Below are 21,656 nucleotides of genomic sequence, written 5' to 3' on the forward strand. Positions count from 1 at the left end.
CGTGATCTTTCACGATCCAAAAAATCTATTTTGTGGAAATAGTTCTTTATTTGCCAAGTTTCAGAATATATTTATACAAAATAAATATGAGAACCGTTTAATTAATTCAAATACAATGTCCTTATTCTGATAAACGTAGTTTATCTAGTCGAATTTGTGAAAAAAATCGGGTTTGTTTACATTTTTTATGTCATTGAAATGTCGAGAAGCAATCTGCCTTTTGTTGTTTTGTAATAACTATGTACTTTTGAAACTGGATATTCTGACATACTGCTCATAATGTTGAACCATTTTGACAGACAGTTTTATTTTGTCGTGAATGTGTCATAAATTAGAATCATATCCAACTAAGTAAGACATCACGTGACTTTTGTTACGTTCGTCCGAATATAAAGTAATTAATATTCTATGGCCTTAACAAAGAACAAACGACATAAAGTAGGTGTGCTACTCGCTATAACCTTTAATTCTATATAATACAACAATGTATGTACCACATACAAACATAATAACAATAATATCATAATTCCAATTACAAATTCACATTTAATCAACCGTGAATACACGTGTCTACTTTAGGCTATAGCGAGAGTCGATGGTCAGAAAGATGACCGCACGGGTTTTAAGTGCGGACAAATGGTCACATGTCATGAATATTCATGAACTACTTACGTACGACGAACTAAATTTTATATAACAACTGTCATATTCCTGACCTGATACAGGCATTTTCTTATGTAGAATAGGGTGGATAAAATCTGGTTTTATAGCTTGCTAAACCTCTCACTTGTATGACAGTCGAATAAAATTCCAAGATAATGACAAACAATGTGTGAACACAATTAACAGACACAATAGGTCAAATCACTTTAGAAACAAACAAATATATCAACAAACATTAACTATGGCAAAATAACACAGTAACGGGATGTTCAAGTACAGAGCCACGTCGTATTCAAGAACAAAACACAAAATGGCCTATAGGAAAAGCATACTAGCAAAAATGAAATACAAGAATACAAAAATTATCATAGAACAAAACCAAATAACGGGATGTGTAAGAACAGAGCCACGTCAAATGGGTACCACAAGAAGTAGAGTAAACAGTAAAAGTAATATTCGTCAATACAAAAAAAATTATGTATTAAAGTTATGTACACCGGTATGTAAACATATTAACCACGTGTATGTGTTTATAAAATAACACGTGTTTGAAAGTATATAATAGGTTAAATGTTTTTCATTGGTCGAGTTAGAACTGACTATAATATTTGAATAAGGTCATTTTAAATATTTCGTGCTATACTTTTGGCGGTTTTGTAAATTAAAGATATTGTCATTCGAGGTTCGCTTTTGGTGCAGTAAAATTGTAAGCTTGTGCTTATGTCTGATTATGTCTGAGAATAGTGAAGGAAGTCCTATGTCCTAACGTGAGACTGAGCATTCACACTTTTCAACCGGTAAATCACAAAGTAGCAACCACATAGAAGAAGAGCGCCGTGATGTAGCTGATACTTTTAACTTTTTAAAGTGTATTTTGACAATAAGCTAGTAGATCTAAAATCTGATTTGGTCTGTGAACAGGACGTCATTCCAACAAGTTTAAAGAAGAGGGAGGTTTCCCTTAAATTCAAGCACGAGGGAAACAAAACACAATTCAAATTTAACGAGCAAACTATTACCGAGTTAAACAAGGTTTATATCTTTGTTCCCCGTTCAAAAACCAATTGTCACATATCATCATAGAACTCATAGATAAGGTTAAGGGCAGAAACAAACTGATACGCATAGCAGATACTTCAGCCGGTGGTTGGGCTACTGTCAGAGAGTATGAACCAAATGTTATCGCTTCAGACTCTGAAGATAAAAAAAAATCCGCCAGTCGGAGTCCAGCGCCATGCGACGGCCAAATCCCTACAAGACAACTTCTAGACCGGCTCTTGTTGAAACTACTCCTAATCCTTATTATTCCAATCAGTATCAGCGTCAGAACCCGCCGCCCTTTCGAGCTGACAGCGGGCGGCGTGACCGCGTGACATGCCTGTAAACAATTTGGCCACTGGAGGAAGAACTGTCCCCTTTTCAAACGCAACAAGTTCAACTTCAACAATACACAACAGAACAAATAACAATGAACAGTTAGTTAAAGATAAGTATTTATATTTATTTTTTGAATTTGATAGTGATAATTGTTTAAATCATGATATTGAGATTTTGCTTAGACAAGTAAGATTTTTTGAAAATTTTAATTCTAACACGGGTATTTTCTCTGGTGTAAAGGGAAGGTTAGCTAAAAGTATTCAGTACTGGGAGCATATTGGTGCTAATTCATTTATTATAGACCCACTGAAAAATGGTTATCTTATTCCCAATATTGATACTTCTTCGAGCATGTACAAGAGAAATAACAAATCTGCTCTTAAGAACGATGGTTTTGTAAGCAAATCTGTAAATGAACTTGTTCTTTCAGGTTGCGTCATAGAGTACCCATTTTTACCTTACATTGTCAATCCGCTCAGTGTAGCTACTCAAAAGTCTGGGAAAAGGCGTCTAATTTTACTGAGATTTGAGCACTTAAAATTTATCAGTGAAAAGGAAAAGATTCAATTTAAAGATTGGAAAATAGCTGTGCAATACTTTCAGAAAAATTATAATCTGTATAAATTTGATTTAAAATCTGGTTATTTTCATTTGGATATATGTCCACAGCAGCATACATATCTAGTTTTATTGCTTCACTGTTTTAGCATTTGGTCTTTCAACGGGACCTTATATATTTACAAAGTGTCTCAGACCATTGGTCAAGTATTGGAGAACAAATGGAATAAAAAACAGTTTTATATCTTGATGATGGATTTGGTATGAATAACGAAAATAATGGATGCATCAAAGATGCTAAATTTGTGAAACAATCCCTTTTGAGTGCGGATTTTCTTCTAAACGAAGAAAAATCAGTTTTTACTCCTGTACAGAAGTTGGAGTGGTTGGGAATCATTTGGGATTCATGTAATTGCACTTTATGCATTCCTCAAAGGAGAATTGACGACTTATTACAATCTATTCATAATGTTTTCAGAGAAATTCCATATATTTCTGCCAGAAATTTAGCCCAGGTAACGGGTAGAATTATAAGTATGACCGTCTCCTGTAATCGGAAATATTACTAGAATAATGACTAGATATTGCTTTATGTCTATTTAAAAAGTAGAATGTCTTGGGATAGTTATTTAGTTTAAGAAAGTAAAAGTTTTGTGATATCAGAATTTAAGTTCTGGCTTGATAACATTGCAAATGTAAATTTTAAGACATTAAATCAATATATTCAGTCACATGTAATGGTATATTCTGATGCTAGCAGCAAAGCAGCGGAGCATGTACAGTAGAGTTGGAAAGTAAAAAATTTCACACTATGTGGAAATCCACTGAAAAGTTAGAGAGTTCCACGTGGAGGGAACTAAAGGCCATAGAATTGGCGTTGATGTCTTATCAACATGCATTTGCTGGAAAATCCTTAAAATGGATAACTGATAATCAAAATTGTGTCAGAATTGTTCAAGCAGGAAGCATGAAAGAAAAACTGCAAGATATAGCAATTTCCATTTTTTCCATTTGATCTGTATTAACATACAATGGATTCCGAGAGGTGAAAATTCGCATATAAAGCTGATTATATCAGTAAAATCATTGATTAAGAAGATTGGGGAGTTTCAGAATTTTTCTATACTTTTATTAATGAAATTTGGGGTCCTTATACAGTCGATCGTTTTGCTAGTTCTCGTAACAAAAAAATGGAAATATTTAACTCTTTATTCTGGAATGTAAATACAGAATCTGTAGACTGTTTTCCTCAGAATTGGTCTAGTGAAAACAATTAGATTGTACACCCTATTTACCTAGTAATGGGAGCTATAAAACATGTTATTGCTTGTAAAGCTAAGGGTACTTTTATTGTACCAAAATGGATATCTGCGACCTATTGGCCTTTCTTTTGTTGATAATAATATGAATTACAGAGATTACATATCTGATGTTATTGAATTTAAAAATACAAGTGGTATTTTTGTCAGTGGTTCTAATAGAAAATCTATTTTTGGCACGGAGCCTTTTATTGCTCCAGTATTGGCAGTGAAGTTAGATGCGACAAGGATAACAAGGCCCTAGTGCACTAATGTGTATTGTAGCTGGCGACATAAAAGTTGCCAGGTCCTAGTACACGAATGTGTATTGTAAATGGCGAGGTTAAAGTGGCGAGTCCCTAGTACAAGAATGTGTATTGTAGCTGGCGAGGTTAAAGTAACGAGGCCCTAGTACATGAATATGTATTGTAGAAGGCACGGTTGTTGTTGATAAGGCCCTAGTGTGTATATACATTGTAGAAAGCATGGTTGTTGAACACGGCCCTAATGTATATAGCATTGTAGCTGGAATGGTCAAATTAATATTGGACAAGGCCCTGTTATGTTTACAGTGGCATGGTTCACTTTTATATAAGTTTTCAATACTTTGACATTTTATAATGTTTGTATCACGATTGCACATTTTTCAGATATTTTTCAAGTTGGTAGATGGAAACAGAATTCAGATATTTCGGATGATATTTCTACACTGAAAGCTAGATTACCAGAGTACTGCTTGAGCTCACGTTCTCTGAACACTCGTAAAAAGTACCAAAATACCTTTAATGCTTTCTGTAAGTGGACTAAAATACATAATATTACTCCATTACCTTCATCTGATTATACAGTTTCTCTAAATTTGATTCACATTTCACAGATATTTACAGAGAAGGGAGGGATGTGGTTATTTCTAGAACTAATCTTGTAACTTGTCCTGTCTACATGCTAGAACGATATCTTAAATTACCTAGTATAACATCAAGTTCTGATGAATTTGTTTTTAGATCCGTTAACTTTTGTAAGTCTGATAATTCTTATAAACTTAGAAGTACAGGTCCGTTATAATTCACGAGAGCTCGGGAAATACTACTTTCAAGTTTACAGAGTATAGGCTTAGAAAGTAAAAAATTTAGACTGCATAGTCTCCGTTCAGGAGGGGCATCGGCTGCTGTAGCGGCTTGTGTAGAGGACAGATTGTTCAAAAAGCATGATCGGTGGCAAAGTGACACGGCAAAAGACGGTTATGTTAAAGAGTCTTTGAAGGATAGACTATCTGTAATAAATAATATTGGAATTTAATTATGTGTTTTTTCGTTTATTTTTTCTTTACCCTTTCTTTATATTTCGAAGCTTTGCTGCACACTGTCAGGCGAGCTGATCCCATACAAAGGAGTTGAGTTTATTTTTTATATTCTCCCTCACTACGTTCGTCCGAATATAAAGTAATTAATATTCTATGGCCTTAACAAAGAACAAACGACATAAAGTAGGTGTGCTACTCGCTATAACCTTTAATTCTATATAATACAACAATGTATGTACCACATACAAACATAATAACAATAATATCATAATTCCAATTACAAATTCACATTTAATCAACCGTGAATACACGTGTCTACTTTAGGCTATAGCGAGAGTCGATGGTCAGAAAGATGACCGCACGGGTTTTAAGTGCGGACAAATGGTCACATGTCATGAATATTCATGAACTACTTACGTACGATGAACTAAATTTTATTTATATTCTCCCTCACTACGTTCGTCCGAATATAAAGTAATTAATATTCTATGGCCTTAATAAAGAACAAACGACATAAAGTAGGTGTGCTACTCGCTATAACCTCGAGACAAAGGGAAAAAATAGCAAATTCATAGTATAATTGAGCTGAATAATATCACCAAAATTGTTAAATATCTATAACCTGTTATATACCAAGATTTGACGAAACCGTTAGTTGCTTTTTAACAGAATCTTTGATATAACCATCTTTAGCAAATTCGGTACGCCACCTTCCATGCTCTTTAATTAAACGATCAGAAACGTCATTTCTTGCAGCAGCAGTTGCACCACCCCTGCGCAAACTATGAAGACAAAAAAGTTTACAATCAAGACCAATCGCAGTTAATGTGCCCAAAAGTAACTCCCTAGCTCTAGTATAAGATAACGGACGATTAACCTCTGCTAACTTATAAGAATTTATTGACTTAAAAAATCTAACAGAACGAAACACATATTGATTAGAATCCAAAGCCAATTTAGCTAAATTAATGTATGTCAATAACCAAACTACTGGACAGGTAGGCAAATTTGTTTTAGAAATTATAACATTATTACCCCTTCTATATACATCAGTTTTCCCAGTTTCAATATTCAAAGAAACATAAGTGTCAAAATTTTTTATGTTACACATTTTTAAATTTGCTATCTCACTGTAGCGTAAAAATCCTGCATAACCAACTAACATTATAGCACAAAGTCTAACATTCGGCAAATGAGCACGATCACTACCAATTTTGTCCACTATCTTCTGTAAATGATCTGCTGTAATTGGCTCTTTTTTCAAAACTGGTTTACTTAGAATTCTCTTAGCTCCTTCAATCATCATCTGAATAAGCTCGTCTTCACACGGATTGCACACTAAACTGAAATCATGATACCACTTTATGCTATAAAAATGAGCTAATAAAACAGACTCAGATACGGATCGCTGCACAAGGCCACTAATATAAACTGCAACGGAGGATACACTTGCAGGTAACGGAATAACTTTATATGAAATACACCATTCTTTAAATTTTTTGAAATACACATCATACTTTTTATTTGTAGAAACTGCTTTACTGCTTCTCACAATATTGAAAATGCTTTTTTCACATCCGGTAAACTCTTGATTTGAATTCGCAAACTGAGAAATTTTCCTCCATGTTGCACTGTCCTGTAATAATGAAACATAAATAAAACTAAGCACAACTTAGCTTAATGATAAATATAAATATATCACTTTAACGGAACAATCATGCAAAGTGCATCTTAAACACCTGTACAAGGAGCATATTTTAAAGCGCACTCAGTGCATCTCTTATCTTAAATCTTTTTGTACTGGAACCGCATAATGTAATTCTCAATTAAAGTCTGCACAAGGTGCATTTTTGCATTTAAACTGCACAAGGTGCTTTGTGATTTTATACTGCACAAGGTGCCTCTCAATTATAAACTGCACAAGGTGCTTCTCAATTATATATTGCACAAGGTGCTTCGCAATTACAAACTGCACAAGGTGCATCTCAATTATAAACTGCACAAAGTGCTTCTCAATTATATACTGCACAAGGTGCATCTCAAAAATAAACTGCAAAAAGGTGCATCTAAATTATATACTGCACAAGGTGCTACTCAAATTATAACCGCACAAGGTGCATCTTAATTCTTTAAAGCTAATATACTTTGAACTAATAATGTATACATATGTAAGCGTGTGGGTCCATTCCGTAGTAATTACCTATTTTGATACGTGTATTTTACCGTGTAGTAAAAATTTACACCCGATAGTAAAATTGTGCATTGAACCGTACAAAGGAATGTGACCTCCTACGATGAACAATCAAGTTTAAAAACAAGGACGCTACTGATGAATGGGGAATTAGCAAAAACACTGTCTCTGTCTGAACCAGATAAAAAGAAATGTTTAGGACGATCAAATTCAACAACATCTGTGATAAAATCGTTAAATTTATTTTCTGTGTTGTTCCAAACCATAGGCCAAAATAGAGCAGACTTCCATTTAGGAACTACCAATACACCTTTTGCGCGACAAGTTAACATATGATTTAAAACTCGGCAAACTAAGCAGACTGGAGGCACAATCCAGTTGTTTTCTCCTGACCAGTCGAAAGCGAAAGCGTCGACTCCTGTAGTTCCTGGAACCCAAAACTTTGAATTAAACCGTGCAATTTTATGATTTTTATCGTCTGCAAATCTGTCAAACGTAAATTTCCCCCATCTGTTATTTTAAACATAAGAAAAACGCTGTCGTCCACAGCCCAATCATCAAAATCAAAAATTCTACTTAAGTAATCTGCTTGTACATTTTCGGATCGAGGGATCCACTCAACCTCAATCGTGATACTATTAACTATGCAAGTTGTATAAATATTCATAGCAAGTTCATGTAAATCAGGCTTCATGCTGCCAACTCGACAAATATGCACGACATTTTGATTGTCAGTATAAATTTTTACAAGTTTTCCTGCTAACTGTGCAAACATACTTTTTAATATAAACTCGACAGATTTCAACTCTCTCCATGTGGAGCTCTTTAGTCTTTCTTGTTCGCTAAACATATAATGAGCAATTTGTAAAACATTACCATCGACAAAACCTGCTCCAGCATACATACTGGCGTCGGAAAAAATAATACGTTCTGGAATCTTGTGTATAGGACATACCAATAAATTAGGTATAGATTTACAATTTCTTTTCCAAAACTCAAGTTCGGTTTTGACTTGGGTGGAAATTTCAAAATATGAGTCCCAAGTATTTCTCTGGCAAACAGACACGCATAAATTACGTGTCATCAATTGGCAAATCTGACCAAAAGCTGGGATCAAAGATATGATTTTACCAAGAACACATGCCAAGTTTCTAGCAGTTGAACGATTATCTGAAAGAATTTTTTCAATTTTTAACTGTATTTTTTCAATTTTCTTTCTGGGAACTTCAATAACGCCAGATACCAGATTCCATGAAAAACCTAACCAGTCTAATTTTTGCACTGGTGAAAAAATTGATTTCTCAAAATTTGGTAAAAACCCAGATTTCAATAAAGTATGTAAAACAGATTTGGACATGCGTACACATCTTTCCCTACTGTCACAAGCCCATCCGTCGTCCAAATACACAATAATCGGGAAACTTTGTGATCTCCAAAAGTTAACTAATGTACGAACAACTTTAGTAAAAATATGTCCAGCTGAAGATAGCCCAAAAGGTAAAACTGAGAAAATAAAATATCTTTCTTGTCCATCAATTACCCAGGAAAAACCTAGAAATTTCTGATGTTCTGGGTGTATATTAATATGATGATAACCATGACGTAAATCGAACTTTAGCATGAAAAAACCCTTTTTTGCGTATTGTTTGGCCTCTTTAACCCCTTCAAATTTTATTTTCTGTTTTTGTACATATTTGTTAACATGACTCAGATCTAAAACTAATCTCTCTTTCTTCGAATCACTGATGGCTACAGTTAGAGGATTTATTACATAAGGTTTATTTGAAACTTCAGTAATACAACCATTCAGTTTTAATTCTGTAATAGCTTTCAAAACAAAGGAGGAATTATTAAATGCTGATCTGTTATTATTCAAATAAACTGATGGAGGTTCTTGAATAAAAGGAATAACGTAACCAAATTTTACAGTGCTTAAAACTAATTCAGAAGGTTTTAAACTATCTTCCCAAAACTGAATATGATCTTTTAATCGATTTTTTACAGTCTTATTGCCATCGGTATATTCATAACTATCAAATTCTATATCATACTCAACTTTTTCATTAAGACAGGGATGGAGCACTTGTAATAGTGGCTGGTGCTGACTTGGTACTACTGAAGGCACGTGCTTTGAAGGGACAGAAACGGGCAGTGTGTCCTGGTCTTTTGCAGTAAAAGCACAGTCCGTCGTTGTACTGCTGCTGGGAGTTGTTTTGTTGACTGTAGTTGTCATTTCTGGGTCCAGATTCTTTGCTGAAGCCACGAAAAAATTCTCTAGCATTGAAACCTCCTCTGCCACCACCTCTGCTGTAAGGCTTGTTAGCTGTACGTTTACGGTTAGCTCTGAAAACGGCAGTGCGTAACTTTGAAGCATCTTCAACATTGTCAGCAAGAGGATCGTCCAGATATTCGTGAACGGTATCCCACCCATGGCGATCAGCGATTTTCAGAATTTTGTTTCGCTGGTTCAAAGTGTCAAGCTCAGTTTTAACAATAGACTGTAGGTCAAGAGTTTGGTCAAGTGACTCGGAAGTTAGCAAATGTTCAATTCTTCTTAATGAAGAAATACGATCGGTGTTAAAATTAAACTGTATTTTAATCCCTTCCTGTCTGAATTCAAATGACGGAGACTGGGAAGCAATTGTAGAGGGTTGACCACTGACTAACGTGTGTGTGTTTGTATTGACAGAGCTTACTTGGGTCTTTTTGAACTCCGATAAAATCTCACTTTTCTGTCTCTGAACTGTTAAATAAGGAAACTGCATCAGCTGTAGTAAGATCACTTTCGTCGTCTTTTAAGAGTTGACTTTCGTCCATTGGCTCCACGGCAGAAATTTCTTCTTCGGACATAATACACGTGTCTACTTTAGGCTATAGCGAGAGTCGATGGTCAGAAAGATGACCGCACGGGTTTTAAGTGCGGACAAATGGTCACATGTCATGAATATTCATGAACTACTTACGTACGACGAACTAAATTTTATGTAAATAATCTATGTTCACTTGAAGTTATGTACACCGGTATGTAAACATTTGTTTATAGAATTACACGTGTTTGAAAGTATATAATAGGTTAAATGTTTTTCATTGGTCGAGTAAATTAAAGATGTTGTCATTCGAGGTTCGCTTTTGGTGCAGTAAAGTTTCCAACCCTCCGACCCGACTTAATGTATTTTATTTGTGTTATTTTTTATTAATGTGAATAATAATGTGTGTAAGAACAGAATCTTTAATTCATAATATGTATTTTCGTACATAATGAAAATTGTTTTTATTTTTGTAGATTGGTTTTTGTGTTTGTTACCTGCAGCGACTTAGGCAGACAGTAACACTGATGAACAATTTTACGTTGCATTTGTCTTTAATAAAAGTAAAGCTTTGCTGCACGCTGACAGCCGAGCTGATCCCATATAAAGGTGTTGAGTTTATTTTGTAAATATTTTATGTTCGCTTGAAGTTATGAATAAGAACATAAAATAATACTATAACACTTTATTAAGACGGGAAACAACGTCAGTACTAATAATACATACTTCCAGACCATCGTGTATTATTTGTGATCCGGAATATGTATCAACAAGGTCTTGGCACCTCCCGATGAATTTTTCTTTGACAATACTTCTAGTTCATTTACTTTCTGCACAGACATTGGTGACGTTTTTCAGAGTCTGAGTAGTTGCTGCATGCTCTTGAATATCGAATAAATTGGGAAATGTATATCCCATATGCAGGTAAAGTTGGTATATTGCTACTTAAGTGGGGGAAATTGATAATTTAACAAAAACTATCTTTAAAAAAGATATCCGACGTATTTAAATTTGATAAAATGTCCATCTGAATGTAACTACAAGAAATTCTTTACTAAGTCTTTTTATATTAAGGCAATAATATATAAGAATATTGTGATGACACCTTAAAATTTTATTTGTCAAAATTGGCAAATAAAAAGAAACAAATATACATTTACTTCTGTGTACATTAAACCTTATTCATGGTTAGTAAAGCTAGAAACTATTGGTAGTATAAGTAGTATCTTTCTGTTTACATTCACCAAAACCCCACGGAAATCTCACATGCGTAGGTGCGTTCTAAAAGTTATGTACGTTCGTACAACAAAATTTACATTAAAAATTATATAATTATATAATTGTCCCGAATAAACAGCTGTCATGGATGCAAATAGCTATTGGAGAAACATTTCTTTTAATAAAAATATAAATCTTTGTAAGATCTAGTTCAAATATTTATAGTTTTTCACTTGCTTTCCATCATGATAGAATTTTCGAGACGTTTTTTCAAACACAACCAAATCACCCACCATGACGGCATTTTGTCCAATCACAGAAAGGATTTTCGAGCATGCGTAGTCTGTTGCCATAGTGAAGCGTCCTTAGGTTCAAAGTGCACAGACCGAAACTATACCGACTACGTCGGAAAAATCAAAACCGTCTCGTTTATCATAGATTCCAGTACTCAGATGACTGAGTATGTAAAATTCGAGGAACAGGTCTAAAAATTAGGAGGAGGAAGCCGTGTCTGTTGTTTCTTCACGTTCTTATTCTGGGGTATATATTTATGGAATCCAATTCTAAAAGTTTTGTATTGTTATTGGAAAGAATATCAACATTATGTTTGAATGTGAAGTCAAATGACCTGGCTTCTTTGATTTTCTTGTTTTTTGTCAAATTTCTGAAGAAGCACGCATTGGGACACATTCATTTTGCAAATACGCACAACTTTTGCAATAAAAAAACATCGTTTTGATACCTCGCAAAGTAAGAATGACGTATCAATGAAAAGGTCAGAAACAGAGCGGTTGTTTAAGCCGTTCTGCTTTTGAGTAAACAATCCCAACAGGACATAATAAAGACCCACTAGTACATGGCACAATCAAATCACCAGCACAGATCGTTCTTATTTCAGACAACATAACCCACCGTGACTATTTATAAAATTACGTATAAGGAATATGTCAGACTTTTAATACAATTTGTTGCAAATGCTACAAAACAATTATCAACAAATATATTTAACAGAATTTAAAACAAAACTTTATGGCTATATTGACACAGTTTTTTTTTTATCTTTCATAAAATACATTCTTCAAGTAAAAAAACGTTTGGGTTTTAAAACTAAAAAAATATTTACTTTATATATAACTTACTCATTACTATCAAAACAAATCAAAACAATGTCTTAAAAAACTTCAAAAACATTCCACCAGATTATTTCAGTGGTTTTTGAATTGAGTGCGTGTACGTGAAGCATGGAACAGAAAACATCGAATTCCCTACGAAAATCTAATTGCACACGTTTTTTTTTTAAATAGGCAATATTTTTTTCTTGCTAACTTGCACGAGATAATAAATACAGCGAGATAAATATTTTATCGGTCTTTCTGTTCAGATCTTCAAAACGTGACTACTCCAGCCATTACCAATAGATAGTGTAAAGGATTTTTATTCTGCCTTTACAATTATTTAATTCAAAGCATTGATAGTGATTTCTATAGGTTTCTATAAAAATCCTTAAAAATGAAGATTTTTGGTTGTCACGAAAGCTCCTAATTCGTTTATAATTTGATGATCTGATTACAAGAAAGCTTTAATATTGTTATACCGTTGATGTATGCACAGTGGACTATGATACTATGAAATCAAGTTAAAGATTAAAAGACATTTTGAACATCGCCCTAATGTGAAATAAATTCAGGGGAAACTGGACCTACTTCTTAGAAGTGAATTTTGGTAAAAAAAAAAACGCAAATTGCGTTGACGGTATTTCAGATTTTCATGGAATTATGTTTATCAAGATAATTTGTATGATTGTGATGATATTGATCTCAACTCCAACGGCCCCTGTATCTTGAACTTCCATATCCATAACGATAAAATATATCCGTGACTCTTTCTTTCACGAGACCTTCATCTCCTGTTGAAGTCATATATATAACAACAGTTTTTGAATCAGCCACGACAATTTTAACCAAAGCTTCCTGGTATTCCATTTGAACAGCCTTGATTTCCTCATTCCACACGTCAGACCCTATCAAACTCATTTTGTCATCAAGACTTATTGGAGCTTCAATGATTGATTTCTTCAGCACATCACAAGCGGTCACAGCACCCTCATCTGACAAGGAATACATGGTAATAACATTGCCTTCTTCAACATTCCAAACCCCTAAAACTCCCTTTTGCTTAATTTGCTGACCTACATATGATTTAACCTCTGGAATTTTCAAAAATTCTATATATTCAACCGAATATTTCCCAGCAGTTACAAAAGTTATTTCCTGAATCTGTTCAAACATCTTAACCTTAGCCGCATTAACATGACTTGACATTCCTGTGAAAATCATTATATGCTTTTTCATATTTACGTTAACACTAAGTCCTTCAAATTCCTTTTTCATCTTATCCAAAAAATGTAAATACAGCAATACAAGAAGTTGAAAGTGTTTAAGATTAACTTCTTCAGTAACTTTTATGCTACTCTCAACTTTTTCTGCTACCTCTTCGACAGGAATCTTATGACCTGTGATTACTATCTTACATTCCTCTTTGACAACTCTGGTGGCTACACTTTCAGGATTTGAAATGTTGAGTTCTCTTAGATGTTTCATCACATCCTCCCAAGCTTCCGGCAAGGTTTGGATAACTTTCACTGTCAATATGTTGAAAAATGTGTTAACTTCCGTTGAAACTGTTTTAGCCCACTTCTTGGTTAATTTTCTGTAGTTCGTAGCCCCCTTGTTTAAAGTACAATAAACCACAAGTGATTCCTTCATCTTTTTAAGGTGCGGCGGTTCAACTGTTGCATTGTGCTGTAAAAGCTGTTTCTCAAAAGCATTCTTATTTTTGTCTGAATTTAGTAGAAATTCTTTTTTATATGGATGAATATTTCGTATCACAGTTGACAAAGGCTTGTATTGAGATCCATCATCATTAAATGCAGATTGTCCAAGACATTCATAGTACACTTCTACTTTAAGAATATGACCCTCAACTGTATGACATCTTTTACATACCTCAAGTGCACCTGTACCAAAAATAACAATTTTGATTAACGGTGAATGTTATGATAAGATAGTATCACAGCATATATACCATTATATATATACATAATGACTAAAAATAGCCAACGATAAATCTTTCGGACCTAAGGATCATATAATTATGTCACAGTACAATTCATATATATATATGTGTATATAACTATTTGACATGCGTTGGTTCTCCTAACTTCGATGGTTACGCTGCTGTGCTTTGTCTTGACGCTGAAGTGCGATGGTGGCATTGTGATGCTATCTTGTTGATAGTTACGCTAAAGTTTGATGGTCTACACACACTACACGTTTCAATTGTATGTTATAGTAGTTTAAGATGTTTTATGCTGATAATGGCTTGTTCTGAAAATGGGGAAAACATTATCTTTAGCAATTTTTTTTCTTTTTTCAAAATTTACAAAACTTTTTGATTTACGTATGATATATCTTGAATACTCTAAATGTAAACAGTTTGCAGACAGACCCTCTTCAGTATAATAATAAGTCAACGAGAAACTCACGAAAAAAACCAAGGTAAAGGTAAAATGCTGATGCAGAATTATGTTCACATATCAACAAATGGAAGTTTTACGACCTTGACTGGCTATACAGCCCTTGCAAGGTCGGCTGTCCACATATAGAAAATCAAAGATGACTTTCTTTCATGAAGTATGTGCCTGTTAATGACAGCCATACCCAATAGTGAACGTAAATTTATAAACAGTTGAAAAATCTACTTCTCATGATACTTGCAGGTCTGTAAAATTTAAACTAACAAATCATACGTCAAATAGAACATCGCACATCAGCGTATAGACCATCGCATTTCAGAGAGACCAAAGCACGTCAGTGTCCCCATCAGACCTCACAATTCGACATATATATCTGGGAAAAAGTTACAGTAAGTTAACGTCTGCAAAAGGAATGCGTCACATGACGATGGCATTGTGGAACACTTTCATTGGGTTCGCAATAATTCTTCTTTTCAAATGATTTGCAAAAATATATGTTCTTTCAATGTGACGTCATAAGACATGGCCGGTTTTTAAAATCTCGTCATAAGGTTAGTGGATACACGAATAGAGTCCGTATGGTGGACAGAAATAACAAAAAATGTGGTGCACACTAAATAACCTGCGTAGTGGTTATTCTGATAAAATTTACGGTACCAATTTTCTTGCACCAGATGCGCATTTCGACAATACATGTCTCCTCAGTGATGCACGTGGCGAAATTATTTTGAATCCAAAGCTTATATAAAAGATGAAGAGCTATAATCCAAAAGTTCCAAAAAGTATAGCCAAATCCGTGAAAGGAATCAGAGCTAAAGTGTGCACCACATTTGTTATGTTATTTCGAATAGACAGAATCAAGTTTTCTTATTTCTTATAATTTAATTCTAAATTCCGTTTTAAACCTGCGTAAACCATGAAAAAACGTTGATGACGTCACGGTCACATGACAAAACTATGTCTATGAGCTGATAAAAAAACACGACTTCAGCCAATCAGAAGACGCATTTTATCAGAAATTAAATTATTTATTATGCCTAGAATTTTAGTATTTCAGGATAGGTATAAACTGGCTAAAATAGAGAATTAGAGAACATACTGTAGTACATCAAAACACCCTGAGGCAAAGCACAATGTATTACAATAATAAAAAAAAATGGCCTAAAAATAAAAAAAAAAAAAAAAATTAAGGACTCTCATCCAGACCCTATGAAAAAAAAAATCACAGTGATGGTCTTACTTTTGTTTGCTTTGAAAAACTTGAAATCAGAACGTTTATAATATTATGCACTGTGTTTGGAGCAGTTTTATCCTCACACGATTTCAATTTGTTACAACCATATGGACCCAAAGATTTCGTACAGATACGAATACAATTTAGAAACAAATTTACTGTTTATATGCTCGCTACTATTGTATATGCACACGTGTCTGCAACTTTAAACAGACGCCAGGATTACATAATTAAACAAAGGATCAATAAATGCTAGCTTAACAACAAACTTACTATCAGGGTCAATGAAGCACAGGCGCTTGGGTCTATGATACAGATTTTTTTTTTTTTTTTTTTTTATTTTAATTAAAATATTCAATTTTCTATATTTATAATACATATCTATCACTTCTGTGCATGTTTCACCTAGTTTCGAGTGATTTAAACGACCCAGAGAAAATACCCAATTTTATGGATAGTTAAATTGGGTATTTTCTCTGGGTCGTTTAAATCACTCGAAACTAGGTGAAACATGCACAGAAGTGATAGATATGTATTATAAATATAGAAAATTGAATATTTTAATAAAAAAAAAAAAAAAAAAAAAAAAAAATCTGTATCATAGACCCAAGCGCCTGTGCAATGAAGTACAGAAATTTCCCTTCATCTTCCACTAACTTCACTTCCCTTACACCTTCGACCCCTGAACGCCTTTTATTGTCAAAGTAGTATTCCATTGTGTCTGATGACGTATGGTCTTTGTATCCAGTGACAACTATACAGTCTGTTATAGGTACTGTGTGTAAGCCAAGATGGCTGCCATTCAAACGTCTCTGCAAACATGCTGTATGTAGTAGGCCAATATCTACAATATAAGTTTTTTAACAGTATGAATATACCGATGCTCATAATTTAGGATAAAATCATTATGTAAAACAATTGTTATCAGGTACCAGGATTATAATTTAACACGCCAGACGCGCGTTTCATCTATATAAGACTCATCAGTGACGCTCAGATCAAAATAGTTGTAAAGCCAAACAAGTACAAAGTTGAATAGCATTGAGGACCCAAAATTCCAAAAAGTTGTGTGCAAAATACGGCTAAGGCAATTTATTCCTGGGATAAAAAAATCCTTTAAGTTAGTTTTCGAAAAATTAAAAGTTTTGTAACAGGAATTTGAAATAAATTCCACGACACAAGTGATATTCATTTCGACACCGCAGTGCTGACTACGGGGCTGGTGATACTCTCGGGGACGAAACGTCCACCAGCAGTGGCATAATAGTGAAACTATCGCATTGAAAGGTCCTCGTCTGAATAAAACTAACCAACATAAAACAACTTAAGCAAAATTCTCACGCTAAGGATGTATATTAGATTGACTAGTGTGTCAATATATTATGTACCACATCCCGTCCGAAGCAATACATTATCTAACAATCAATTATTATCATAAGTAACCTTTTTATGGAACTGCCTTGTTTGAAAGCTGTTCAATAATAGAATGGCTGAAACGTAAGACTTTTGAATTGATATTTTCTACTTCTCTTCCAAGCCGTAAACACATCTTTTAGTAGTAAGAGAAAATTAATCAATATAGATGAGGGGAAATATGCCAGAAGAGAATATGACAGATAATCTAAGGCTTACAAGAAGATAAATTTAATGTATTTTAAGCTCCGACGGCATGAATTGGTGAATTGATGGTCGCAAATTAAATTTACGATTTGGCGATGCGTTATAATTTAGTACGCCAGACGACCGTTTCGTCTACATAAGACTCATCGGTGACGCTTATATCAAAATATTTATAAAGCCAAACAAGTACAAAGTTGAAGAGCATTGAGTACCAAAGTTCCAAAAAGTTTTGCCAAATACGGCTAGGGTTATCTTTTCCTGGGATAAGAAAATCCTAAGTTTCCGAAAAAAAAAAAAAAAATTGTTAACAGGAAATTTATAAAATCACTACATTATTGATATTCATGTCAACACCGAAGTGTTGACTACAGGGTTGGTGATACCCTCGGGGACAAAACGTCCACCAGTAGTGGCATCGACCCGTTGGTGTAAATAGTTATCAAAGGTACCAGGATTATAATTCAGTACGCCAGACGCGCGTTTCGTCTACATAAGACTCATCAGTGACGCTCATATCAAAATATTTATAAAGCCAAATGCAAACAAGTACAAAGTTGAAGAGCATTGAGTACCAAGGTTTCAAATAGTTGTGCCAAATACAGCTAATGTAATCAATTCCTGGGATAAGAAAATCCGTAGTTTCCGAAAGATTTTTTTTCTTCTGTTAACAGGAAATTTATAAAATTACCACATTATTAATATTCATGTCAACACCGCAGTGTTCGCTACTGGGTTGGTGATATCCTCGGGAACGAAACGTCCACCAGCAGTAGCATCGACCCAGTGGTGTAAATAGTTATCAAAGATACCCGAATTATAATTTAGTACGCCAGACACGTGTTTCGTGTACATAAGATTCACCAGTAACGCTCTTTTCGAAACATTTATAAAGCCAAACAAATACAAAGTTGAAGTTCATTGAGTACCGAAGTTCCAAAAAGTTGTGTCAAATACGGCTAAGGTTATCTATGCCTGGGATAAGAAAATCATTATTTTCTAAAAAAAAAAATCAAAGTTTTGTTAACATTAAATTTATAAAATGACCACATTATTGATATGCATGTCAACACCGAAGTGTTGACCACTAGGCTGGTGATACCCGCGGGTATTTGCGACCATTAAATCACCCATTGATGCCGTCGGAGCTGAACATACAATATTGCTATCTCCATTCTAAAGAAACTGACAGAAAACAACGGTAAACATGCATTCAAAATATGATATACGTTGTCTAGAGCTGCGCTTGCTCGTAAGGTTTCATAGTATATAAATAACACATAGCTGAGAGGGTGATAGAGCAGATTGGTACCCCGAGAAAACATTGTCAACCGCAGCGAAGCTAAGGTTGACAATGCCTTTTCGAGGGGTTCCAATCTGCTCTATCACCCTCTCAGCTATGTGTTATTTAATTTATTATACTGAATGTCCCATCATTACTGGCTTTTACAGATTACTTTTATTTTAAAAGTATTTTCTATGACGTCACGTTCATAACAACGTTACGAGCATTAGAAGAAGAAAAAAAGTCGAGCAAGATGTTTTATTTTATTTATTTTAACAGTCGATAATAAAATTTGAACCAAAACGTAGAACTTAAGCATTGTATTTAATTCCTTGATGTAAATTCAATTCATTGTTCTTTGAATTATCGATTTCTGATTGGTCTAACCGAGAGGGTAACATTAAAAAAAATTGTCACCCGCTCAGCCATGTGATAGAGAAAATTGACACCCTCGTCTTAGCCAATCAAAATATGGCATTTTAACGTGAAGTATAATAATATCAATTGTCAAACGATGCCATTGAAATTAGTGACGTTATCCAATCAAACAGAACGGTACAGTCAAACGGTATTGCATTAGAATTTATGATATATTTATCCAATAAAAAAGAACGGTACAAACCGTAAATCATTAGAATTGACGATATATTTTAATGAACGTAATATACCATCAAATATCAATGAAAAGAGCTTTTCAGACGAATATCAGACATTGCAATTGGATTTCATGAATCAGTTGCTAGGCAACCAATAAGTCACATGAACAATAATAACATTTTTGAAGTTTTTGGCTAATTGTTATTGATTGTATGAATATGTACTACTTCTGAAAGGGGCACGAAAATACACTTATCATACATTGTCCAGTCGATGTCGTTAAAAGCAAGTTATAGGTATGTCCCATTAACATGTCCTCGACCGGAGTATGCGTGAAACTGTTTCCATTCTATATTCTAAAACAGTCATCAATCAATTACTCTTATTTGGGAACATTGAAACGAGTACATTGTCAAAATATCACCCAACGAACTTTCAAAAATATGTTTATATCTAAATTAGTTCGTTATCTGGATACTTTGTGTTCATCTCTCTTGTTTGTCCGTAAAACTACATACTACATGTTAAAAGATGCTTTTATTCATTTTTACCTGGTGGTTGTTCAAATGTAACTAATGCTGTTCCTTCTGCCTCCCCGAATATAATCTCCTCTGGAATACCTTTAGACTTAGCTTCCAGGAAATTCTCCAGTCCGTCTTTAGTGGTTGTAGAATCGATATTAGTAATGAACACTTTATTGTCATACTTTCGAACATGTTTATGAAAAGTTGGTTGGATGTAACGTTTTATATTCAGTATTTGTGAATCAACTATTACGTCTTTATTCATCGATGCCTCAATAGCTAAGAGAAACAAAGAAAATGAAACATGATTTGAAATTCATTGAGACAAATCTGTCATACATTAAAAATAATGTGTTATTAATTAAAACTTTAATATTTTCAATAAGACCCGACTGTCCAGCTTATAGAATACTAGAACACACCCGCGAAATCGCGGGCATTCAGAGCGTAGTTTAAAGTATGTAAAGTGTTGTGGGAAGAACTTTGTAAAATATTGAATGACTGGAGAATTTCAACAAAAGTATCATAAGTCATAGATTATTGGGGACAGGAAAATGCTTTTTTTTTTTATCCCCCCTCCTTTATTTCCAATATTCCCATTTTTTGGTTTTCTATCAATTTCAATATGAACATTCATTTAGTATGTTATGAACATTCAAGTAAGGAGCCTGTATTGCGGTGGTTGTTGTTTGTTTATGTGTTACATATTTGTTTTTCGTTCAATTTTTTTCGCTAGTTTTCTGATTTGAATAGTTTTACATATTTGTTTTTCGTTCAATTTTTTGTACATAAATAAGGCCGCTAGTTTTCTGGTTTGAATTGTTTTACATTGTCAGTTCGGGTCCTTTTAAAGCTAAGTATGCGGTATGGGCTTTGCTCGTTGTTGAAGGTCGTACGGTAACCTATAGTTGTTAATATCTGTGTCATATTGGTCTCTTGTGGAGAGTTGTCTCAACATGGCAATCATACCACATCTTCTTTTATTTTTGTCAATGAATTTTGTAAAAGATTTAATGACTGAAGAATTTAAGAAAAGGTATCAAAAGTTCACATGAATATTTTTAGCGCTTATCTGTATATTATGAACATTCATTACTATATAAATATAGTGTATTTACTGGAATTCGAAGTTTACTAATCGATCCATAGTGGTCATTGATATAAGTAGTATATATTGTGTGGCAGCAGCAAATATTTTTGCCACGTTGACAAAAATTTTGCCCCCGTCAGCAAAAATTGCATAATATATTTGTTGGATAATATCAAAATATTGATTTTTAATTTGTAAAATATAAAAGAATGTTTTTATTTTTTTTTCACTGCATTAAACAATTTTAATGCATTACCAATCAATTTAACATTGTTGATATGCTGGATATGGAAGTAGTAAAAGTAAATTGAACATTTAAAAAAAAATTTCATTTCATTAAACAATTTAACGCATTACCA

At 33.9% G+C, this 21,656-nt stretch overlaps 2 protein-coding genes across 3 annotated transcripts in view; both read right to left on the reverse strand.

The window, feature by feature from the left end:
- Nucleotides 1-6,654: 6,654 nt before the first annotated feature.
- Nucleotides 6,655-10,371, reverse strand: LOC134716063 (uncharacterized). Of its 2 annotated transcripts, none has more exons than XM_063578788.1 (2): nucleotides 7,344-10,371; nucleotides 6,655-6,835 (listed from the first exon to the last, which is right to left on the reverse strand). In XM_063578788.1, exon 1 carries the CDS (start codon nucleotides 9,819-9,821, stop codon nucleotides 7,743-7,745), a length of 2,079 nt encoding a protein of 692 aa, XP_063434858.1. In that variant the 5' UTR covers nucleotides 9,822-10,371; the 3' UTR covers nucleotides 6,655-6,835; nucleotides 7,344-7,742. The 2 variants fall into 2 exon arrangements, with proteins under 2 accessions (XP_063434858.1, XP_063434859.1); XM_063578789.1 differs by having other exon boundaries at nucleotides 6,736-6,835; nucleotides 9,447-10,371.
- A 2,607-nt stretch (nucleotides 10,372-12,978) lies between these two features.
- Nucleotides 12,979-21,656, reverse strand: part of LOC134716831 (uncharacterized) — a 41,258-nt gene continuing 32,580 nt past the window's right edge. Inside the window, exons 5-8 of the mRNA XM_063579843.1 lie at nucleotides 20,235-20,486; nucleotides 16,815-17,028; nucleotides 16,458-16,489; nucleotides 12,979-14,431 (exon numbers count right to left, since the gene is read on the reverse strand). Of these exons, the coding sequence (XP_063435913.1) occupies nucleotides 13,233-14,431; nucleotides 16,458-16,489; nucleotides 16,815-17,028; nucleotides 20,235-20,486 (1,697 nt within the window). The 3' untranslated portion in view covers nucleotides 12,979-13,232. The remainder of the gene's footprint in view (nucleotides 14,432-16,457; nucleotides 16,490-16,814; nucleotides 17,029-20,234; nucleotides 20,487-21,656) is intronic.

Source organism: Mytilus trossulus, chromosome 4 (genome assembly GCF_036588685.1).
Source record: "Mytilus trossulus isolate FHL-02 chromosome 4, PNRI_Mtr1.1.1.hap1, whole genome shotgun sequence".
NCBI classification, from domain to species: Eukaryota; Metazoa; Mollusca; class Bivalvia; order Mytilida; family Mytilidae; genus Mytilus; species Mytilus trossulus.